Raw genomic sequence first — 13,422 nt, 5'->3', positions numbered from 1 at the left:
GATCTAGAATAGTCTTGTGGAATGTATCGGGTTTAACCAGCAAGTTCACGGACGAGCAGTGGCTCCATTACGTCAGAAATTTCCATATATTATGCCTCCAGGAAACGTGGGAGCCAGAAAATAACTTCTTCATTGAAGGTTATTAAACTTTCTTCTGCCCAGCATTAAGGTCGGGTTCAGAGAGAGCAAGGGGGGGCAGAATCAGGTTTATAGATCTGAGAATTCTCGGTAGGTGGAAGACTCAGTTTATGGGACTCGGATGTCGCCCAAGGACTTACATTCTTTAACAACGTGTACAGGCTAGTTTGAATTAATGTTTCTAACGCAAAATCACACTCTCAGGGATCGAGTAGCTTCGAAGAATTAAACACACGGCTGGACCAGATACTTGATGATGTAGGTCTGGCACAGTCACAACTGATCCTAGCCTGAGATTTTAATTGTAATCTGTGTCCAAACTTGAGGGTGATTGGTCATCCTGTACGCTAAGAGAGGGACCGCACATGGAGCATACTCAGGAAGGGCGGGATTTGAGTGGCTTCCTAAACACCTGTGGGTTTTCTCACACGATGGACTTGAGTGCCACCCATCCGGACATAGTTGTGCACCCGACTTACAAAGGGAGAGGTTGCTCATCAATTATCGATTTTATTTTTGTTTCTCTTACATTGAGAAGGTTTATGTCCTTTTTTAACATCGATTATAGCGTATTTATTGACCATAATCCGGTGACTCTGTCACTTGTTGCCTCGCACCATCATCCAGCACCTCATAGAGTAGCTGGGGGTACGATCTCCGCAACTGGTCAAGGTAGGCAGCTACGCTGGGCACAGGTAGACACTGCTGCTTGTAACATTTCTCTTTTTAATATAGGCAAGCAGGTAATTTTGAGATGTCTAGACCCAGAAGCTCAAGGGATTGAACTAGTAGAGGCCTTTAGTGATATCGCGCAATTAGTTGATGGTTTACTTAAAGCACCCGCTTATTCCCCTAGTATGGACGCCCCAAGATGGTTTGATGGGCAATCCTCTCAGGCCCTCAGAGATTTAAAATCAGCCCTTAAGCAGTCCTCGAGAGCTAGGGATCGGGTGGCGGCCTGCCGTAAAGTTTATAAGCAAGCCGTCAACGGTCGAAAGGGCCAACTACAACAGAAAGTCTAGGAGGAGTTAACAGAGGCAGCAGAGCTAAAGGACTCCACTCGTTTCTGGAGGGTCATTAACAACCCATGTTTTAAAAACTCGAATAAACCAAAGTTAAGCCACAATATTCTACCAGATCAATGGCAGGACCACTTTGAGGGTGTGTATAAACACACACATAGAGCAGATTAACCTCAGGCCTTAAATCCGGAGCAGAGAGCTGACCCCATTACCTTCTCTCTGGACGAAGTGAGAATAGGAATTGAGGGTCTCTCACGGAACAAGGCGCCGGGACCAGATGGGATCCCGCCAGATCTCTTCCGATGTAATATTGAGGTATGAGCGCCGCTCTTAGAGAGGGTATTAAAGTCGGCAGTGGGATCAGTAATGCCAGTGTCATTGTCCACTGCCGCTATTGTTCCCATCTTTAAGAAAGGAGATAGGGACAGCGCACATTGCTATCGCCCCATATCTCTTATCGATGTGTCAATGAAGGTTCTGGGGCGGGTGGCTTTAAACAGGCTGTCGGAATGGGCAGAGGTCAATAAAATTATAACGGACGTCCAATATGGGTTCCGACCCGGTAAATCTACTGCAGACCAATGCCTCAATCTTTATCTTATCACTGCTAAATACACATTAGCCAAACCAGGGGCGTTGTATTTAGCGTTTATGGATCTCACTGCGGCCTTTGACCGAGTGAACCACTGCAAACTCTGGACACTCATGGGAGAGCTCGGGGTGGATCTGGCAATAATTAATACTCTAATGGCCCTACACTTGAATACCACGGCAGTTGTCAGGTACACACAGGAGGGGAAGACCACGGACCATTTTAACTTCTATAGCGGGGGTTAGACAGGGTTGTATTTTAGTGCCATCCTTGTTTACTTTATATATTAACAGTCTCAACTCTGCCCAGACGGCCTTACAAACAGACACCCGAGGATAGGTACAAGAGCGGTCCCTCTTCTGCTTTATGCGGATGACGCGGTACTCCTGTCTCGTACCTCAAAGGGTTTGCAGCTTACAGACGGTTTTGTGACCTTTATGAATAAGATGGATCTGTGTCCTAATGTAGACAAATCACACATAATGGACATTGGGAAGAAGTGCCGGCCTTCTCATACTTGGGTATTTTATCAGATGGTAAACTGAATTTTAAACATGTATTTGAGGAGTAGCGCCTCGCTTTGATAAGGTCCACGGCTCATAGATTAGGCCGTTGGATTTCAAAGTTATATAATTCCATCTGTTGTTGCAAAGTTTTATATGGTAGTGAGGTGTGGGGATTCAAGGTGGCTAACAAGTTACAAACTGAAGGGAATAAATATATTAGGCCCTTGCTAAAGGTCCCTCACAGCACCCCTGCGTACATTGTTCACGAAAAATTGGGGTCTAAATACATTTATGACATGACGGCTGTTAAACCCCTATTGTGTTAGGTGAAGATCTGGTCCAACAAAGAGGCAGGTTTTAATAGGCTGGTAATCCAGGGCTGTCACTCCCTTGATCATGTGCTAAAAATCCTGTGGTTAAAATAGTTATAGGATACCCTCTCCACACTAGTGTGTGTGGACCTGTTTACTTATCCTGATAAGGTGGTATCTCAGGAAAAGGCACATATCAAAGACCTGTTTTTTAAATATGTTACCACGCACCGTGAGAATAGGGAACTTAACAAGCCCACGGTGAGAGAACATATCTTAGTTAAGTCAACGCAGGGCATGGTACCATATTAATCGCTCATAACTAGTGCACACGACAGATTTCTAATTGCACGTTTTAGACTAAATCTATTTCATCATCTATTGGCTGTCCCTTCTGGTTTTACATGGAGGACCCCGTGGCTGCGACAATAGGTCTCCACAGGATACCCTAAAGTTTGTCTTCCTCTGGCCGCACTATGCATATCCCAGAACAGTGATCCTGAAGGGGCTTTTACGAAAGTTTAGATTTAAACAGGCACGCGTTGCCTTACTGTTTTTAAAATTGTTATCAGGTGTTTTTACACTCTTTTGTGTCTCCAATTTTTTAAGATCTGCTTTAAAGTTAAGAACCATGAGGGGTGTTCGAAGCCCATAAGAATCCTTGCTATATAAACTTGGCTGTAATGTGCACGCGGCTGCTTTTATGAAAACTGCTTTGGCCTGATGTTTGTATATTTTAAGATGTTTCTTTTATGGTCGTATTTTTATTATTATTATTTTTCTTATACTACAATACAGACATATGTTTTTTTTGTCGATGCTCCTTCTCCAAAGTGAGAGTCTTTCTGACTCCTCCCACCTGCATTGATTTTTCACTCATATTTCCCTTCACAGCTTTCTGCGTTAGAAAAATGCCAGATACAACTAGGAAACCCTCACTTCTCCTTTCCCCTTTTTTTTTCTTTGTCAATTTGTATGGCCAAATCTAGGAGGGCTGCTACAGTAGTGGTCCGATTCACGACTAAAAAGAGGGCATCTTCTACCGCTTCCCTAAGGATGATGTGTTGGCAGTGTCTGAGCTGTTGTGAATCTGCAGCAGAGGAGAGTTTCAAGGAGAGCGGTGAATCATAGATGTATTTGTGAATCTTGAGCTGTTATCTTTGAGTAGAACACCAAGCGGCTCCATGTTAATGTTGAAGAAGAAGGAAATGGTATGATGCCCTGCGGGATTCAAGAGGTGATAGGGAACTCTTGGGACCTGGTGGTACCCGTGGGAACAAGCAGGTGTCAGTTGGGAAGCATAAGGTGAACCAGTGAAAGACATTGTCGGTGAACCCATTCGAGGCTCCAGGGTGCATGAGGGTGGGATGGTCGATGGGCTGAAGGCAATAGCTCTATCGAGCTGAGAGGTCCAGCAATATCAGGAGGCATGGGCCATCTCACCTGTGGCCAGAGGGCATCTGCTACGTTGTGTAAGGTGGCAGTCTCTGTGCGCAGCGTGATCTGGAGCCAGACTGATATTTGTGCAGAAGATACTTAGCATAGATTTGATCTTGGAGTTGAACGTAGATGCCTTTTTTAATGATCTTGCTGATGAACGGAAGGTAAGTGATAGGCAAGCTATCCTGTTATAGGTTTAAACATATAATAACTGATAAAACCCCAATGAAAGGGGATCAGCCCTCATCAGTGTAAACATATAAACACTGATAAACACTTGCACAACTACAAACTAATCTGCCATTCAGAGAACGGAAAGGGAGAGAGAATGAGTCATTTTCATTTCTTCCTGAGGGGGCCTATACAATGTATTTTTGTTATGAAATGTATCGGAAAGAAAGGTCGGCCTACGATTTCTCTGTGTGGGTTTTGTTGTAACTGAGACAGTGTTTCTTCCTCCGTTCGTTTCTTCCAGTTTTCAGTGCTTGGATTGAAGGCGAAGGGTCGAGAAGCCCGTTTTAGGTCTGATCTGAGTATTTTATACACTGTAGAGAATCTGCAAATAATAACATTATATTTGAGGTTTGGCAGTGTTGAATTCTTTTACTGATTGGTGAAACAGCTGCCCTAGAAGAATCCTGGACAATAGGTACTATCACATGTCCCCACAGACACAGAATGGGTAAAACCCTTTGACATTTCAGCTTTTTTTTCTTTCTTTTGTGAACTTGACCCAAAGGTATCCGATATCAGAGCACTTTGCATGAGCACCAGTTACGTTACACAAGGACACATTCATGTTTGTCAGGCACGGGGAGATTAAGTGATTTGCTCAGAATCACAGGATGTTGAGCTGACGCCGAGACTCGAACCCGGTTCCCCAGATTTGGGGTTGACCCTCCTCGCTGTTAGCTTTGTTTCCTAAAAGGAGCAGCTCAACTGCCAACTACCCCAGACTTTAAATATTCAATGCAATGTGTAGTTCCAGGTACCTGTGAAAAGGGTGGTGTCAGTGCACACATGGAATAGTGGTGAAAACATGGCCCAAGACTGTGCACAGACCAATAGAAGTCATGGCTGGAAGTGTTCCATTGTTATATGTGACCCCTCAGCAAATCCTGGCTTTTTACCCAAGTGCCCTTCACTGCTGGGCTTTGGAGCCCATACTTGGACGCCGCGCGCTTAGCTTTGAATCCATTGTGAGTCCTGTAAACCAGCAGGAGTCCTGGCAGAGAGACTGTGAGAGGTAACAAGATGGAAGTGTGAGAGAGAGTGCAATTCAAAGGCTCTCTGTGCTTAAACAGGCTGACATCAGTGTACTGAACACACTGCCAATAGGAAGGCACCACGTACCTCGCATTACTTCTCTTCTAAAAAAAAAGTGCTTTATAACAATCACTGCTAAAAACAACATTTTGTAAATGCTGGAAAAACGCAGCTTTTGTCTGTTTTGCGGGACAGGCTGTCCCAATAAGGAGGGATGACAACTGATTTGAAAAGATTTGAGAAACATCAAGAAACCCCCCTGGAATCCACAAACTAAAGACTGAAACAGGGCAGCCGGGCGAGCGGTCAGCAGCGGCGGCGCTCACCGGGGTCTGGTGTAGGGTCCTTCAAGGGTGGGAGGATCTGGAGCGTCTGGTGGGATTCTGGAACTATGCCTTGAGCGGGGGCGCAGGGTGAGAGGGCGTCTCCAGAGAGAGTGTTGATGAAGGGCGGGGGTAAGACATCATCTTCATCAGAAGAGACTCTGCGACAACTGCGAGAGGTCGGGCTCTGAAGCTGGCCATTGAGGGGGTCTATGGATTGGGGGGGATGGTATCGATGACGCAGTCTGATGATGTTTATTGCTGCCGCACCTTCACTTTTCTGTGGCGCGAGGAGTGGGTGGGTCTGGCGGGGGGGGGTCGATGCAGGGCTTGATTGTCTTGAAAGGACATAGATCTGCTTAAAGAGAGCCGCCCCCCACCCCCCCCCGACGATCTCTGGAGGTGATAATTCAATACCTCAATAGACGAGGAAGGAGGGGGGCTTGCTGTTTCAGGTCAGTTTCGGCTCAGCGCGGGGTACAGTAGTGTCTGCTTCTTGATTTTCCCACTTATTCTCAGATGAGGAGCGGAAGCGCAGTGAATATTAGAGAGAGACCAGCGGCGAGTTGATTCATAGTAAATATAATGAGGCGCGAACCTCAGCAGTAACCACAGGGCTGCTCCAACTCTGGGCGAACACTGTGGCCATGAGAGTAGATGCCGAACTGTGAAGCTCTGATGTCTCAACTTTGGTACCAATGGAGTGTGAGGTGTATGAGGGAATAATGTGGCTGTACAGTCGAGGAGCCCTGAGGTACCTCTGAGAAACACCAGTGCCCTCCGCGCCTGCTGCCCAATGACCAGCAGTGACCAGGGACACCAAGAAAAGGCGGCACAACTATGGGCTCAACAGTAAGACGCCGCTCAGGAGGCCGCGCGCCAGGTTGCCTCAAAGAAAGGAACGCCATCGCAAGAGTAAGGCGCCAGCCAACACGCGGAGCACCGGTCTGCCTTGAAGGAACTGTAGGTCTAAGGGCTTCTTCGAAGGGTCAGTTGAGTGCAGAACCTCTGGTTTCCCCTCCAGTGGGGGTTGTTCTCTGAGTCAGGGATTAGTGAGAGTTCTCTGACCTCAGAGGAGGAAACTAGGCAATCTTGAGGTTTCGTTCATAGCAAGCCCCACATGCCTTCTGGGCTGAGGCGCTTTTCTCAGGACATTTCTGACTGATTGTGGCGTGGTAACTCAGGGCCGGATTTAGGGGCAGATTTATGTTGCACTTGCGCCACTTTTGCGCCGCCGTTGCGTCACTTTTGTGACGCAGCAGCGGCTCAAATCCTGCGCCATGGTGCGGGGTATTTACAACGTGACGCATCTGCGAGATGCGTCACGTTGTAAAGCCCTGCGTCACATGTAGGCGTTCCAGGGCAGGTGGGGGCATTCCGGCGCAGGAACGCCTCCTAAAAGTGGCTGAGTGAAATCTACAAGATTTCACTCAGTCACTTTTAGGCCCATGCTGCGTCAAAACCCTGCGCCTGCTTGAAGCAGGCGTAAGGATTGACGCAGCATTGTACAGATAGGGCCCCCCAGAACATTGCTGGAGCTGCGTCGCACTAGCGACGCAACTCCAGCAATGCGCCACTTTTACGGCACAGATGCGTGACGTTTTTGCCCCATGGTGCGCTGCATTATAAATGCGGCGCATCCATGGTGGCACAGCTGTGGCGCATAATAATTGGCGCATCCCTGCTGATATGCAGGGATGCGTCAGTTAACATAAATCTGCCCCTTAGAGTTCAGTGGATGGGTTACTCCATCACATGCATCGAATCTGACCCTCTGTCAGGTAACACACACCCGTGCATCTCTTTATGAACTGACTGTGTTCCCTGCACCCAGCTGCAGCCCCCCCAAGGTTGAGGGACCTTGCTGAGCCCCCGCCGCACTTGTCGTAGCTCGTGAGCATCAGGTGGTGGTCTGGTGCTTATCAGAGTATTCTGTGTTCTGCCTCTCACAAGCTTCTGCTACAGTAAATCCCTCTCCCCGCCTTCACCAAGCTCCTGTCTGTCTCTGCAGGTGGTTTACAGGACTATAACTACATCGCTGGTCAGTGCTACGAGTTAACCCTTGAGTTGTCATGCTGCAAATACCCGAAGGCTGCTCATCTGCCTGAGCTGTGGGAGAACAACAGAGAGGCGCTCATCAAACTCATCGGCCAGATACATGGAGGCAGGTACCTTTAACGACATCTACAAATACTTGTGTGAAAGGCGCTTCAGGGATAGCCAGATGTTCACCCACAACCACCGCAATCGTGCCTAGATCTCACATTCATTAACTCTTCAGTCTTTGAAATATAGAATAAAATATAAGATACTACAGCACTCTTGAAATGATTTTCAATTAAAACTGTATTTAATGGAAATATATTAAATTCAATTACAATTATTTTTCTGAAGTTTAAAAGTAAAATTAAATTCCCAGGTAAGGAAAAAAAACTTTTTTTTTAACGTGCATTAATAATTATTAAAAGTGATTTATAGCATATTTACAATTAATTGAATTATTTTTGTAATACAATGTAATGTTACTTTATTTTCTCAATTCAAAATAGCCTAATAAAATATTTTGTTATTAAATAATTAATATGTAATATTTTTATATATTTTGTAACAGTAATATATATATATATTATATATATATGTATATATATATATATATATCCATACGCAAAGGTTGCCCTTGTTAAGCTGCCACACACAGTGAAGTTGACACACAAATCGCCACAAGTAGCTCTGTTGACAGCATGCCCAAAAACTCTCCATGCATGCCATACGCGTTTCGAGCGTGTTTGCCGCTCTTGTTCACTGGCTGAAATGATGGAAGAAGCAGGCTCATTGAAAACAGCTGATTTATTTGAATAGCGAGTCCCGCCCAAGTGGGCGTCCTACACACAGGCATTCTGGTCACTGTAGTCCTGAAATAATGCCTGAAGACTCTCAGTTTTCACAGTACAAGTGTGCTGCTTCCTTCATCAAATAAAATGTGATCGTCCTTGTTAGGTGAAGAGCGATGATTGCAACACTGGCCCCAGAGCCAATATCTGCCTGTGGTTGAGGCCCCCACCGTTCCCTCAAGAGTCCGTGAATGACAGCACTCGGGATCCGCCCAAAAGCGGTGGGGCAGCTCCGCGACCGAGCCAGCCGCTTTAGTATCCATACGCAAAGGTTGCCCTTGGGAAGCTGCCACACACAGTGAAGTTGACACACAAATCGCCACAGGTAGCTCTGTTGACAGCATGCCCCAAAACTCTCCATGCATGCCATACGCGTTTCGAGCGTGTTTGCCGCTCTTGTTCACTGGCTGAAATGATGGAAGAAGCAGGCTCATTGAAAACAGCTGATTTATTTGAATAGCGAGTCCCGCCCAAGTGGGCGTCCTACACACAGGCATTCTGGTCACAGTAGTCATGAAATAATGTCTGAAGACTCTCAATTTTCACAGTACAAGTGTGCTGCTTCCTTCATCAAATCAATTTTCATCAAGCGCCGTTAAGGACCTTGGGAGCCTGAACCGCAGGAAGACTGGCAGCGTGCAAGCGGTGCTATGATGCATTTTAATTGAATGAAAATTTTTTTTGAGGCAGAAACGACAGGCCACTTGGTAAGAGAACATTCGTTGAGTTTGTTGTGGCAGCATCATTGGACTACCAGGACCACAAGCCATTGCGCCCACTGGGTCGGGACTCTCGACTTCAATAAAGTTTGTTCTTCAACGTCTGTTTCCAGCCTCATTCCTGCCAGTGATCAAGAGCTCGAGGGAGCTCGAAACGCGTATGGCTTAAAACGTGTGCAGCCTGCTACCACTGTTGCCGCCTGCGGAGAGTGTGCGGATATCTCAGGGTGTGTGACCTCCTCTTTTGGGCAATCTTGGCGTTTGATGTTAAGCGGCTAGTCCGGCCGCGAGGAGGTCCCGATGCCGCTGTAGCGTTCCTTGGTGCTTGCATCACAAGCGCCGTTAAGGACCTTGGGAGCCTGAACCGCAGGAAGACTTGGCAGCGTGCAAGCGGTGCTGTTATGCATTTTAATTGAATGAAAACATTTTTTGAGGCAGAAACGACAGGCCACTTGGTAAGAGAAAATTCGTTGAGTTCGTTGTGGCAGCATAATTGGACTACCAGGACCACAAGCCATTGCGCCCACTGGGGCGGGACTCTCGACTTCAATAAAGTTTGTTCTTCAACGTCTGTTTCCAGCCTCATTCCTGCCAGTGATCAAGAGCTCGAGGGAGCTCGAAACACGTATGGCTTAAAACGTGTGCAGCCTGCTACCACTGTTGCCGCCTGCGGAGAGTGTGCGGATATCTCAGGGTGTGTGACCTCCTCTTTTGGGCAATCTTGGCGTTTGATGTTAAGCGGCTAGTCCGGCCGCGAGGAGGTCCCGATGCCGCTGTAGCGTTCCTTGGTGCTTGCATCACAAGCGCCGTTAAGGACCTTGGGAGCCTGAACCGCAGGAAGACTTGGCAGCGTGCAAGCGTTGCTGTTATGCATTTTAATTGAATGAAAAATTTTTGGGAGGCAGAAACGACAGGCCACTTGGTAAGAGAACATTCGTTGAGTTCGTTGTGGCAGCATAATTGGACTACCAGGACCACAAGCCATTGCGCCCACTGGGGCGGGACTCTCGACTTCAATTAAGTTCGTTCTTCAACGTCTGTTTCCAGCCTCATTCCTGCCAGTGATCAAGAGCTCGAGGAAGCTCGAAACGCGTATGGCTTAAAACGTGTGCAGCCTGCTACCACTGTTGCCGCCTGCGGAGAGTGTGCGGATATCTCAGGGTGTGTGACCTCCTCTTTTGGGCAATCTTGGCGTTTGATGTTAAGCGGCTAGTCCGGCCGCGAGGAGGTCCCGATGCCGCTGTAGCGTTCCTTGGTGCTTGCATCACAAGCGCCGTTAAGGACCTTGGGAGCCTGAACCGCAGGAAGACTTGGCAGCGTGCAAGCGGTGCTGTTATGCATTTTAATTGAATGAAAAAAAATTTTGAGGCAGAAACGACAGGCCACTTGGTAAGAGAACATTCGTTTAGCTCGTTGTGGCAGCATAATTGGACTACCAGGACCACAAGCCATTGCGCCCACTGGGGCGGGACTCTCGACTTCAATAAAGTTTGTTCTTCAACGTCTGTTTCCAGCCTCATTCCTGCCAGTGATCAAGAGCTCGAGGGAGCTCGAAACGCGTATGGCTTAAAACGTGTGCAGCCTGCTACCACTGTTGCCGCCTGCGGAGAGTGTGCGGATATCTCAGGGTGTGTGACCTCCTCTTTTGGGCAATCTTGGCGTTTGATGTTAAGCGGCTAGTCCGGCCGCGAGGAGGTCCCGATGCCGCTGTAGCGTTCCTTGGTGCTTGCATCACAAGCGCCGTTAAGGACCTTGGGAGCCTGAACCGCAGGAAGACTTGGCAGCGTGCAAGCGGTGCTGTTATGCATTTTAATTGAATGAAAAAAAAATTTGAGGCAGAAACGACAGGCCACTTGGTAAGAGAACATTCGTTGAGTTCGTTGTGGCAGCATAATTGGACTACCAGGACCACAAGCCATTGCGCCCACTGGGGCGGGACTCTCGACTTCAATAAAGTTCGTTCTTTAACGTCTGTTTCCAGCCTCATTCCTGCCAGTGATCAAGAGCTCGAGGGAGCTCGAAACGCGTATGTCTTAAAACGTGTGCAGCCTGCTACCACTGTTGCCGCCTGCGGAGAGTGTGCGGATATCTCAGGGTGTGTGACCTCCTCTTTTGGGCAATCTTGGCGTTTGATGTTAAGCGGCTAGTCCGGCCGCGAGGAGGTCCCGATGCCGCTGTAGCGTTCCTTGGTGCTTGCATCACAAGCGCCGTTAAGGACCTTGGGAGCCTGAACCGCAGGAAGACTTGGCAGCGTGCAAGCGGTGCTGTTATGCATTTTAATTGAATGAAATTTTTTTTTGAGGCAGAAACGACAGGCCACTTGGTAAGAGAACATTCGTTGAGTTCGTTGTGGCAGCATAATTGGACTACCAGGACCACAAGCCATTGCGCCCACTGGGGCGGGACTCTCGACTTCAATAAAGTTCGTTCATCAACGTCTGTTTCCAGCCTCATTCCTGCCAGTGATCAAGAGCTCGAGGGAGCTCGAAACGCGTATGGCTTAAAACGTGTGCAGCCTGCTACCACTGTTGCCGCCTGCGGAGAGTGTGCGGATATCTCAGGGTGTGTGACCTCCTCTTTTGGGCAATCTTGGCGTTTGATGTTAAGCGGCTAGTCCGGCCGCGAGGAGGTCCCGATGCCGCTGTAGCGTTCCTTGGTGCTTGCATCACAAGCGCCGTTAAGGACCTTGGGAGCCTGAACCGCAGGAAGACTTGGCAGCGTGCAAGCGGTGCTGATATGCATTTTAATTGAATGAAAAAATTTTTGGAGGCAGAAACGACAGGCCACTTGGTAAGAGAACATTCGTTGAGTTCGTTATGGCAGCATAATTGGACTACCAGGACCACAAGCCATTGCGCCCACTGGGGCGGGACTCTCGACTTCAATAAAGTTCGTTCTTCAACGTCTGTTTCCAGCCTCATTCCTGCCAGTGATCAAGAGCTCGAGGGAGCTCGAAACGCGTATGGCCTAAAACGTGTGCAGCCTGCTACCACTGTTGCCGCCTGCGGAGAGTGTGCGGATATCTCAGGGTGTGTGACCTCCTCTTTTGGGCAATCTTGGCGTTTGATGTTAAGCGGCTAGTCCGGCCGCGAGGAGGTCCCGATGCCGCTGTAGCGTTCCTTGGTGCTTGCATCACAAGCGCCGTTAAGGACCTTGGGAGCCTGAACCGCACGAAGACTTGGCAGCGTGCAAGCGGTGCTGTTATGCATTTTAATTGAATGAAAAATTTTTGGGAGGCAGAAACGACAGGCCACTTGGTAAGAGAACATTCGTTGAGTTCGTTGTGGCAGCATAATTGGACTACCAGGACCACAAGCCATTGCGCCCACTGGGGCGGGACTCTCGACTTCAATTAAGTTAGTTCTTCAACGTCTGTTTCCAGCCTCATTCCTGCCAGTGATCAAGAGCTCGAGGGAGCTCGAAACGCGTATGGCTTAAAAAGTGTGCAGCCTGCTACCACTGTTGCCGCCTGCGGAGAGTGTGCGGATATCTCAGGGTGTGTGACCTCCTCTTTTGGGCAATCTTGGCGTTTGATGTTAAGCGGCTAGTCCGGCCGCGAGGAGGTCCCGATGCCGCTGTAGCGTTCCTTGGTGCTTGCATCACAAGCGCCGTTAAGGACCTTGGGAGCCTGAACCGCAGGAAGACTTGGCAGCGTGCAAGCGGTGCTGTTATGCATTTTAATTGAATGAAAAAAAATTTTGAGGCAGAAACGACAGGCCACTTGGTAAGAGAACATTCGTTGAGTTCGTTGTGGCAGCATAATTGGACTACCAGGACCACAAGCCATTGCGCCCACTGGGGCGGGACTCTCGACTTCAATAAAGTTCGTTCTTCAACGTCTGTTTCCAGCCTCATTCCTGCCAGTGATCAAGAGCTCGAGGGAGCTCGAAACGCGTATGGCCTAAAACGTGTGCAGCCTGCTACCACTGTTGCCGCCTGCGGAGAGTGTGCGGATATCTCAGGGTGTGTGACCTCCTCTTTTGGGCAATCTTGGCGTTTGATGTTAAGCGGCTAGTCCGGCCGCGAGGAGGTCCCGATGCCGCTGTAGCGTTCCTTGGTGCTTGCATCACAAGCGCCGTTAAGGACCTTGGGAGCCTGAACCGCACGAAGACTTGGCAGCGTGCAAACGGTGCTGTTATGCATTTTAATTGAATGAAATTTTTTTTTGAGGCAGAAACGACAGGCCACATGGTAAGAGAACATTCGTTGAGTTC

At 48.3% G+C, this 13,422-nt stretch overlaps 1 protein-coding gene across 1 annotated transcript in view; it reads left to right on the top strand.

Moving 5' to 3' along the window:
• Positions 1 to 13,422, top strand: part of LOC146868995 (carboxypeptidase M-like) — a 400,744-nt gene that overhangs the window by 273,779 nt on the left and 113,543 nt on the right. Inside the window, exon 7 of the mRNA XM_085624970.1 lies at positions 7,610 to 7,762. Within this exon, the coding sequence (XP_085481096.1) occupies positions 7,610 to 7,762 (153 nt within the window). The remainder of the gene's footprint in view (positions 1 to 7,609; positions 7,763 to 13,422) is intronic.

The sequence above is a fragment of the Triturus cristatus genome, chromosome 1_2 (assembly GCF_964204655.1).
Source record: "Triturus cristatus chromosome 1_2, aTriCri1.1, whole genome shotgun sequence".
NCBI lineage: Eukaryota > Metazoa > Chordata > Amphibia > Caudata > Salamandridae > Triturus > Triturus cristatus.
This window is presented reverse-complemented; position numbering and strand designations above follow the sequence as displayed.